We start from the raw sequence: 10,922 nt of genomic DNA, 5'->3' as shown, positions 1-10,922 counted from the left end.
GTATCTACTCCCAAATTCCCATCCGGGCTACATTAGTATCGGTTCATGGTATCGGTTAACTTTTACGAGTACGAGTACGCGCGCATTTTACAGTATCGGCCCGATACCCGATACCAGTATCGGTATCGGTGCATCCCTAATTTGTTTGGTGGTGCTATAACGCGGAGCTACGACAGAGGGCAGCTATCCACCGGTGTGTGACAGAAAGGACATGCCGCGAACGAGACATACGAGGCGGTGCAGGCGACCGCCGATCGACCGGTGGTTGCTAACGCGGAGGTCAATCGTGGATCAGGGAAAGCGAAGGCAGGAGCGTGAGGTGAACTGAATTTCAGGTAAGAAGTTATGAACTGCACTCTATTTGGGTCAGATATAAACCGAGTTTAGGTGTAGTTTATTTTCGAGTTTATATACAGCTGTGTGCGCGCTAAGTTACTGACGTTGGACTTTATTTTATTCATAAGGGTTAGTTCGTAGAGTTGCCGTACAAACGGAATCGTCCCACATTCAGAGAAAATATTACGATTTGTTCTGTGGTTATGAAGCGTCCCCTGTCATTCTCTCGCCTGTTGCAATCATGAAACTGATCAACGATCGGCTTTTCGCTCTTGTTTATCGCGCTAAATAACAGCAGCACGTTTAAGCTTGATCAGCTGTTGTTAGAATTCATTTGCTTTTAATTTCTAGTATCAGCTGATGTTTGCTGGAGCCACAGCTGAATAAAGGGCTGGTCCAAACCAGGAGATGTCCTTACTGAATCATCAGAGCTGAACAGGTGATGGAGAAACAGGTTTACCCTTTAGGTGACATGAATGAGTTGAAGGGAAGTTATGAAAAGAGAGAGCATATTTCTCCTGTTTTGGCTTCCCTTCATTGGCTTCCTGTTAAATCCAGAATTGATTTCAAAATCCTGCTCCTCACATACAAGGTCTTAAATAATCAGGCCCCATCTTATCTTAATGACCTTGTAGTACCATATCACCCTATTAGAGCACTTCGCTCTTGCACTGCAGGCCTACTTGTTGTTCCTAGAGTATTTAAAAGTAGAATGGGAGGCAGAGCCTTCAGTTTTCAGGCCCCTCTTCTGTGGAACCAACTTCCAGTTTGGATTCAGGAGACAGACACTATCTCTACTTTCAAGATTAGGCTTAAAACTTTCCTTTTTGCTAAAGCATATAGTTAGGGCTGGACCAGGTGACCCTGAATCCTCCCTTAGTTATGCTGCAATAGACGTGGCTGCCGGGATTCCCATGATGCATTGAGTTTTTCCTTCCAGTCACCTTTCTCACTCACTATGTGCTAATAGACCTCTCTGCATCGAATCATATCTGTTATTAATCTCTGTCTCTCTTCCACAGCATGTCTTTCATCCTGTTTTCCTTCTTTCACCCCAACCGGTCGCAGCAGATGGCCGCCTCCCCTGAGCCTGGTTCTGCCGGAGGTTTCTTCCTGTTAAAGGGAGTTTTTCCTTCCCACTGTCGCCAAAGTGCTTGCTCATAGGGGTCATATGATTGTTGGGTTTTTCTCTGTATTTATTATTGTGCTATCTACTGTACAATATAAAGCGCCTTGAGGCGACTTTTGTTGTGATTTGGCGCTATATAAATAAAATTGAATTGAATTGAATTGAATTGAATTGAATGAACTGTTTCTGAGAGACAAATAAACACCAAGCTCCTGTTTTTGTGTAGCTGACAGCTGGTAACTGTGCAGGGGCGGATCTAGCAAAGCTTTTGCCAGGGGGCCAGGTAAGGCATTAACAGGGAAAGGTGGACACAAAGATATACTTTTCTTTCTTACTCTGAAATAAAATATTTAGCTTTTATTAAATAGTTATCTGCATCTTACAACCAAAGTTTGTATAATAATACACAAGATTGGCTGTAGACCATTATTCATCATTCAGAACACTGTGTAAAAATAACAAAAAACAAAAAGTGAATGCAAAAGTGCATAAATATTTATTTTACATGTTTGATGTGTGTGGCGGGGCGTGGTCTGCAGTGCCGCTGCAGGGGAGGTGGACCCACCTGAGCGGCATCTGCAATCGCGCCTCTCGGGCGTAGTCTGTGCTCTCTCGGCTGTTTTTTGGGTGTGTGTCGGGCTGTGAGTTGAAAATCTACAGCCGGCTGTGTGGGTAAACCAACCATGTGTGAAAAGTGGTCCATAACGTAATGCTTCAAAGCGTGTTCATGGAAACATTGTCGGGTCTGCCGTGGTACAATGGGACTTCTGCTCATGAACCGGTCGCAGCAGATGGCCGCCCCTCCCTGAGCCTGGTTCTGCCGGAGGTTTCTTCCTGTTAAAAGGGAGTTTTTCCTTCCCACTGTCGCCAAAGTGCTTGCTCATAGGGGGTCATATGATATGATTGTTGGGGTTTTCTCTGTATTTATTATTGTGCGATCTATTGTACAATATAAAGCGCCTTGAGGCGACTTTTGTTGTGATTTGGCGCTATACAGGGAGTGCAGAATTATTAGGCAAGTTGTATTTTTGAGGAATAATTTTATTATTGAACAACAACCATGTTCTCAATGAACCCAAAAAACTCATTAATATCAAAGCTGAATGTTTTTGGAAGTAGTTTTTAGTTTGTTTTTAGTTTTAGCTATTTTAGGGGGATATCTGTGTGTGCAGGTGACTATTACTGTGCATAATTATTAGGCAACTTAACAAAAAACAAATATATACCCATTTCAATTATTTATTTTTACCAGTGAAACCAATATAACATCTCCACATTCACAAATATACATTTCTGACATTCAAAAACAAAACAAAAACAAATCAGCGACCAATATAGCCACCTTTCTTTGCAAGGACACTCAAAAGCCTGCCATCCATGGATTCTGTCAGTGTTTTGATCTGTTCACCATCAACATTGCGTGCAGCAGCAACCACAGCCTCCCAGACACTGTTCAGAGAGGTGTACTGTTTTCCCTCCTTGTAAATCTCACATTTGATGATGGACCACAGGTTCTCAATGGGGTTCAGATCAGGTGAACAAGGAGGCCATGTCTTTAGTTTTTCTTCTTTTATACCCTTTCTTGCCAGCCACGCTGTGGAGTACTTGGACGCGTGTGATGGAGCATTGTCCTGCATGAAAATCATGTTTTTCTTGAAGGATGCAGACTTCTTCCTGTACCACTGCTTGAAGAAGGTGTCTTCCAGAAACTGGCAGTAGGACTGGGAGTTGAGCTTGACTCCATCCTCAACCCGAAAAGGCCCCACAAGCTCATCTTTGATGATACCAGCCCAAACCAGTACTCCACCTCCACCTTGCTGGCGTCTGAGTCGGACTGGAGCTCTCTGCTCTTTACCAATCCAGCCACGGGCCCATCCATCTGGCCCATCAAGACTCACTCTCATTTCATCAGTCCATAAAACCTTAGAAAAATCAGTCTTGAGATATTTCTTGGCCCAGTCTTGACGTTTCAGCTTGTGTGTCTTGTTCAGTGGTGGTCGTCTTTCAGCCTTTCTTACCTTGGCCATGTCTCTGAGTATTGCACACCTTGTGCTTTTGGGCACTCCAGTGATGTTGCAGCTCTGAAATATGGCCAAACTGGTGGCAAGTGGCATCTTGGCAGCTGCACGCTTGACTTTTCTCAGTTCATGGGCAGTTATTTTGCGCCTTGGTTTTTCCACACGCTTCTTGCGACCCTGTTGACTATTTTGAATGAAACGCTTGATTGTTCGATGATCACGCTTCAGAAGCTTTGCAATTTTAAGACTGCTGCATCCCTCTGCAAGATATCTCACTATTTTTGACTTTTCTGAGCCTGTCAAGTCCTTCTTTTGACCCATTTTGCCAAAGGAAAGGAAGTTGCCTAATAATTATGCACACCTGATATAGGGTGTTGATGTCATTAGACCACACCCCTTCTCATTACAGAGATGCACATCACCTAATATGCTTAATTGGTAGTAGGCTTTCGAGCCTATACAGCTTGGAGTAAGACAACATGCATGAAGAGGATGATGTGGACAAAATACTCATTTGCCTAATAATTCTGCGCTCCCTGTATAAATAAAATTGAACTGAACCTGTGTGCACAGCGTCTGCAAATCGGCGCTGTACGAAGTAACTTCATCTTTACACAAAACTGTAAGCTGTCATCTGTGAAGCGTGAGCGGTGTTTGGTTTTTACCATAATTCATGGTGGAGAATGGCTGCTCTTCTGAGTTTTGCCCTAAGCAGCTGTATGAATGGCAAACTACACTGATTAGCAGCGGCATAGGCACACTTAAAATTTCTTCCGAAATTTTTGCTTTCTAGTATTATGCTTGTAACTGCAAGTTGTGCCTGCAAAAGAACAGTTTGTGCAGAACATGTGCCTGATGTTCCAGACAGATAAGAGAGCATCCGGTGGCAACAGGAAGACACCTGGGATAGAGACGAGACGATGATCTTTTCAAACTGTGTTAAAAGTCATTGTGGTTTTGATTTGACGTATGCAAGTATTGTATCTGCTTAATGCATGAAGGGGCGTTGTATTACCCCGACCCTATAAAACCTCTGTTTTGTCCATTGTTTGAGAGATCCACCTCTGATGTTCTGTAGGGTGCATCTCCCACGCGTGTGTTCATTAAAATCATCGTTTGACTCTACCTGGCCGGATCAGTGTATTATTTGGATTTCCTCCAGTATCCCCTCAACTCTGAATCTTAACAACTGTAACTACACTCAAACTGTTAATGCTATCTTATTTTAATAAACAACACTGTCATATACAAAACTGGGGTGGCAAGGGATCATTTTAGGGTGGCACTTGCCACCCCATGCCACCCTTCCTAGATCCGCCCCTGCTTCCAAGTCCAAACTTGCAAGTTTTCCCAGCTTCCAAGTTGACCTCCAAGCGAATCAAATGATTTTTTGACTTAAATTTCATGGCCTTTTATTTTCCAAACACCAATAAAGTCCAAGAAAAGGCCATGGGTGGCAACGGGAGCTTTGTTTTAGAACGCACTTCTGACTCCATTGTTTTAAAAATCATATGGCGTGGAAAATTATAAACAAAAATCAACCAAATAACTTCTTACAACTTAAAATTAAATGAAAGTTAACTTAATTTGCTTTAACAACTTCAAAAGTGGTCAAAAAAATCATTTTCTAACCCTCCCGTCCTCCCATCTGACATTTGGCAAACAAAAAACAAAACATTTACCACACCCCTCCAGGGTGCTCTTAATCCCCTGATTAATGGGAGGGTCCATAAGCTAATAAACCAATCACTTTCCAAAAACTTTTCCAAAAATTAATTACAAATTTACATAACAAAACTAGACTTTAAAGAAAAAACTAAAATGAATACAAATTGCATTTTATAAACATTCAATAAAAATGACCACAACAATCTATAATCACACCAAGAAACTTATGTTCAAGTACTCTTTCAATTTCCACACCATCAATATGAATCTGCACTTGTGCATTTCAAAGGGAATTACCAAATAACATTATTTTAGTTTTACTTAGATTTAGCGACAGTTAGTTTAAATGAGGTTTAACAGGAACAAACATAATTAGCTAAGACTGCTGGGTCTAGAGATGCTTTTTGAGTAAAGGTTTAACTACAGCCAGCTTGAAGGCCTGTGGTACATAGCTGATTATTAGAGACTGAAGCATTAATTAATGGCAGGACTTCTTTGAGCAGTTTTATAGGAATGGGGTCTAAAAGACACGTTGATGGTTTGGAGGAAGTAATTATTAGTTAACTCAGAAAGATCAATTGGAGAAAAAGAGTCTAACTGATGTTCAGCAGTCACAGTGAGCAGAGCTCTCCTCAGAACCTGTTTTATTGATCTGGGTTTGATTTAGTTTAATCCTAATCTCTCCTGACAGCAGAGCTGCAGGCAGGTGAAACCTCTATGGCAAGGCGCACTCTGCTGGTCACACACACACACACACACTTTACAGCCCTATGTGTTTACATAAAGTTGTGAATGTTGGGGAAAGAAAAAAAGAAAAAGAATCATTTTTCCTCTCAGTGAGTTTAGAACTTCCTGATGCAATCAGAGGAGGTGAGAACACCTGCTCAGGCACTCAGGTGACTGATGACATTGCAAGTGGAATAATATTTGTATCTTAAAATTTGTGGGGTTTTTAAAAAAAAAAAAAAAAAAAAAAAAAAAAAAAAGTTTGCAGCGACATCATGAAGACTAATCCACCAACACAGACCTCTGAAGGATCAGCTGACAGGAAGCTCACATGTTAAACAGGAAATGCTTCAGCTGTAATCAGTGTTGGGAAGGTTACTTTTAAAATGTATTCCACTACAGATTACAAAATACATGCCCCAAAATGTATTTTGTAATGTATTCCGTTACGTTATTCTGAATACTTTGGATTACTTAATATGTTTTACAACTACATGAATGTACTATAATGTACTTTTATGTACTCATAACTTTACACTGTCCACTTCCTGCTGTGACAAAACAAATTTCCCACATGTGGGACTAATAAAGGTTATCTTATCTTATCTTATCTTATCTTATCTATTGCGGTGTGATTTATTACTATTACTGAAGGTCCACGGCTCCTAACCGTAGTAAAGGGACCTCTGGCTAATACGTCGGGTTCGTGTCGGGCTCGTAGCTGAAAACTAGCTTTACTTAGACGGTGTCTCACCCTCCTGCCTCAAGACCTGTGCTGAACAGCTGGCTCCCATCTTCACTCGCATCTTCAACAGATCCCTGGAGCTGTGTGAAGTTCCATCCTGCTTCAAACGCTCCACCATCATCCCTGTTCCCAAGAAACCCACCATCACAGGACTGAACGACTACAGACCTATCGCCTTGACGTCTGTGGTCATGAAATCCTTCGAACGACTGGTGTTAGCCCATCTGAAGGACATTACAGGCCACCAGCTGGACCCTCTGCAGTTTGCCTACCGGGCAAACAGGTCGGTGGATGATGCAGTGAATATGGGGCTGCATTACATCCTGCAACACCTCGACCGCCCGGGAACTTATGCCAGGATCCTGTTTGTGGACTTTAGTTCGGCTTTTAACACCATCGTGCCTGAACTTCTCTCTTCCAAACTCTCCCAGCTCAGCGTGTCTCCAGCTACCTGTCAGTGGATCACCAGCTTCCTGACAGACAGAAAGCAACAAGTGAGGCTGGGGAGATCACCTCTGAAACTCGGACCCTCAGTATTGGTGCCCCTCAAGGATGTGTCCTCTCACCACTACTGTTCTCCCTCTACACTAATGACTGCACCTCCAAGAACTCGGCTGTTAAACTCCTAAAGTTTGCAGATGACACCACCGTCATTGGCCTCATTCAGGATGGTGATGAGTCTGCATACCGGCAGGAAGTTGAGCGGCTGGTACTCTGGTGCAGTCAGCACAATCTGGAGCTGAACACTCTTAAAACTGTAGAGATGACAGTGGACTTCAGGAGACATCCCCAACTCTGCCCCCCCCTCATCATGTCAGACAGCCCTGTGTCGACTGTGAAGATCTTCAAGTTCCTGGGTACCACCATCTCCCAGGACCTGAAGTGGGAGACCAACATCAACTCCATCCTCAAAAAGACCCAGCAGAGGATGTACTTCCTGAGACAACTGGGGAAGTACAGTCTTCCACAGGAGCTGCTGACCCAGTTCTACACTGCAGTCATTGAGTCTGTCCTGTGCTCCTCCATCACAGTCTGGTATGGTGCAGCCACTAAACAGGACAGGAGCAGACTGCAGCGGACTGTACGGGCAGCAGAAAGGATCATCGGCGCCCCCTGCCCTCCATCCAGGATCTGTACCTCTCAAGAACCAGGAAACGGGCAGGGAAAATCATCACAGACCCCTCACACCCTGGACACAGACTTTTTTTGACCTACTGCCCTCTGGCAGACGGTACAGAAGCCTGCAGACCAGGACCACCCGACACAGGAACAGTTTCTTTCCCCTCGCCATCTCCCTTCTAAACAGTTGACCTGTCACACTGCTCCCCACTGCCAGACTGCAACTGCACCTTATGTACATTTTGTAGTATTCATTCCACCTCATTTCATTTCTGTATTTTATGTACATAAGTTTAGTTATTTATAGTTGGTTTACACAGCTTTGTGTATGTATGTGTATGCATGTGTAATGTATATATAGACGTGTGTGTGTGTGTGTGTGTGTGTTTTACATTGCTGTGCTTGATAGCCACCATCTACCGGAACCAAATTCCTTGTATTTGTCTGCACATATACTTGGCCAATAAACACGATTCTGATTCTGATTCTGATTCTGATTTACTTTGTGGTCTGGATCAACTTTGCTAGCGAGAGACAGAGAGAGGCGTTGAAAGGCTGCTCCAACGAAACTTATTGTTTCGGAGGAAAACAGTTAGTTTAGATGAAATGAAAAATGTACACAGCAAATCTCTGGAGTTAAATATTCTGGAGTTAGGCATAAAAGTGCGCAAGAGTTACATTCCAGGAGTTTATTTTTCACCTTTTACTACAGTCAGTGTTGGGGAGTACTCTCAAGCGGTGTAATATTTAGGTGTTCATTCACTGAGTGCTAAGGAGTCTAATTCAACACTTGCTGGTGTTGTTTGTCTTTCAACCGTTACCCCGCCTATCTGTGCTTGTCTCTTGGACTCCGACATGTAGGAGGTAAAAATATTTTATTTACTTTGGGATTTTCTGTGAGTGGTGTGACGTTATTTGTATATATATTTGGTTACATGGATGCATAAGTAAAATATAAAGTTAACTAACTAGAACTACACGTGTTTTCTGCATGTTGCGCTGATTCGGTGATAGCAGCTAGGCTAACATTAGTCAAAAGTTAGCTAACTAACTTATCTTACTGTATTTGAAGATACACATTTCACGTTGTCAATGAAAACGTTCATTTGTATTTCTTTTTTTTAACACTAACCTATCATTTAACGTTAGCTAACTACAGTAATATTATGTTTAGACTCACGGTAATGGCCGTATTTAACCAAAGAGAGGTGCAGCCTGCATTGATGAGATATCAAGGTACCATTAACATCAGTTAGTTAGTCCTGCTTCACATTGAGATATGCACACAACCCTGTTGCCAGACCTGAAAAGACAAGGACACGGCAAACATGTGTCACATTGTCTGCTAAACCTAGCCTAGCCTAGCTAAATAGATTTTAAGCAGTAGCTAGTGTGGACAGGCTAACTCAATTTTAGAAAGTGTTTATGGATTAAGTTATACACAGTTCACATAAAGTTACCATAAACAGCCTCTTCTTCTTCCACATGTTGTGTTTCATATTAGTAAAGGTTTTTTTCTGTAGGTGGCCAAGATGTTGATAAAAGTAAAACACAGAGAGACAAAGAAATATGTCAAATTGGAAGAAGTCAGCTTCACAGATTTTATGAGTGCAGGTAAGTTATACATGGTTTGTAATAAGTCATTAAAGAGGAAATGATAATGTTGTTATTAACTAAGTGATGATTTTACTTCAGTGCAGCAGAAGTTTCTCATACCAGAAAATGCAGCACTGAAAGTCACGGATGAGCAGGGTATAGAGGTGGATGAGGATGTCTTTCCTGAACTTGCAGGAGTCAAAGAGGTGTGTTTTGTCATCTATACAGCTGAAGGTAAGTAAATATATGCTCTGATAGATTTTGTAAGATTTGATTTGTACAGTTACTCCTAAATAAACATTTTTAATTTGTCTAATATCCCGTGGTAACAATCACAAAATGCTGCTTTCATGGCTCAACAGTGAGTTGGATTTATCACATGCATTTCAGACATCCTGGAAACAGAATCATCCAAGAAGCTGCGTGACTGCTCAGACCTAACACACTATGTGACACTCACACCTTGTGGTATGTAAATTGTATATTACCATAATAAAATACAAAATAACCATCTGTTCTCCTGGGAGAAAGTATAATTTAATCAAAGCATACAATTTACTGGCCCTATGTGTATAAATGGTAGCTTTGTTGTGGTTGATTTTTGATTGTATATGCCTTATATTCTAATATTTTTGTTTGTCACCCTCAGATTTGACTGTCCTGAAGCAACATGTGGAAGAGCCCTCCTCTCCAAGTCTAACAGATACATTGTCTGTCTCAACCACCAGCAGTCAGAGCAGTGACACAAGTGATGCCGGACTTCAAATGGTTCAGCCTCTATTGGACAGCATACATGCAAGAAATGTAGATACATTACTTAATAGACTTGTACTTGACTCTTTAGTTGTCATTACTTGAAAAAGCTTAAACACGAAGATAAAACAGATTACAGAAAAATAATTTGATATAGTATTTCATGTAGTTCATATGTATAATCCACAGATTGAAATCGTTGTTTGGGTTAAAATTGTCTCATTTTTTGTCAATTGTTTTGTTCTTTGTATCAAATGTGTTTAGACAGTGGAGCAGATTCTGACTTCCAAACCAGCAGGGGTGACTGTCATCCATGAGTATGAAAAAACTGGGAGTTTGAAAGATTCCACCAGGCGATTAATGGTGAACATCATTGTAGCTCACATGCGTGAAAAGGAAGGGTAAGAGGAATGATGTTTATTCTATTCATTTTAAAACTGGCAAGGATCTTATCACAAAAACACTTCTGCTTTTGCAGGAGAACTGTAAGTAAAGCAACAAAGGAGTTTCATGCGCTTGGAATCGTGTCACTCTTCCCATCTTTGAAGGATCCGTACTCAAAAGGGATATGTGAGTTTGCTCTGCAACTGTAGTGTGTAATAAGACTTGCTCTCTCTCTCTCTCTCTCTCTCCCTACACATATATATAGATATATATACACACTCTACAATGTATGCAATTTCTTTCTTTCTGTAGGAGCATTTCTATGACATTCAGAGCAACAAAGGTTTTCTTGAGTGGCGTATCAAGACTGTGCAACGTCAATCCAAAACCCCCACTGCATCACAGAACAGTGGAACTGAAAGGAGGGCCCACATCACAAAGGACGTTT

General features: G+C 41.7%; 1 protein-coding gene across 1 annotated transcript; it reads left to right on the top strand.

Annotated features, from left to right (window-relative positions):
* Positions 1–9,185: 9,185 nt before the first annotated feature.
* On the top strand, positions 9,186–10,683 carry LOC120440658. The gene is made up of 6 exons (XM_039613533.1): positions 9,186–9,355; positions 9,437–9,571; positions 9,728–9,805; positions 9,987–10,141; positions 10,355–10,491; positions 10,569–10,683. The coding sequence occupies exons 1-6, from the start codon at positions 9,274–9,276 to the stop codon at positions 10,681–10,683; spliced, it is 702 nt and encodes a 233-aa protein (XP_039469467.1). The 5' UTR covers positions 9,186–9,273.
* The last annotated feature ends 239 nt before the right edge of the window (positions 10,684–10,922 follow it).

The sequence above is a fragment of the Oreochromis aureus genome, linkage group 6 (genome assembly GCF_013358895.1).
Source record: "Oreochromis aureus strain Israel breed Guangdong linkage group 6, ZZ_aureus, whole genome shotgun sequence".
In the NCBI taxonomy this organism is placed as follows: Eukaryota; Metazoa; Chordata; class Actinopteri; order Cichliformes; family Cichlidae; genus Oreochromis; species Oreochromis aureus.
This window is presented reverse-complemented; position numbering and strand designations above follow the sequence as displayed.

Excerpts from the sequence above, each read along its gene's own strand:
- LOC120440658 (XM_039613533.1), top strand. The coding sequence starts at position 9,274 with ATGTTGATAAAAGTAAAACACAGAGAGACAAAGAAATATGTCAAATTG. Across the intron at positions 9,356-9,436 it reads CACAGATTTTATGAGTGCAG|TGCAGCAGAAGTTTCTCATA; the intron begins GTAAGTTATACA and ends ATTTTACTTCAG. Across the intron at positions 10,492-10,568 it reads CACATGCGTGAAAAGGAAGG|GAGAACTGTAAGTAAAGCAA; the intron begins GTAAGAGGAATG and ends CTGCTTTTGCAG.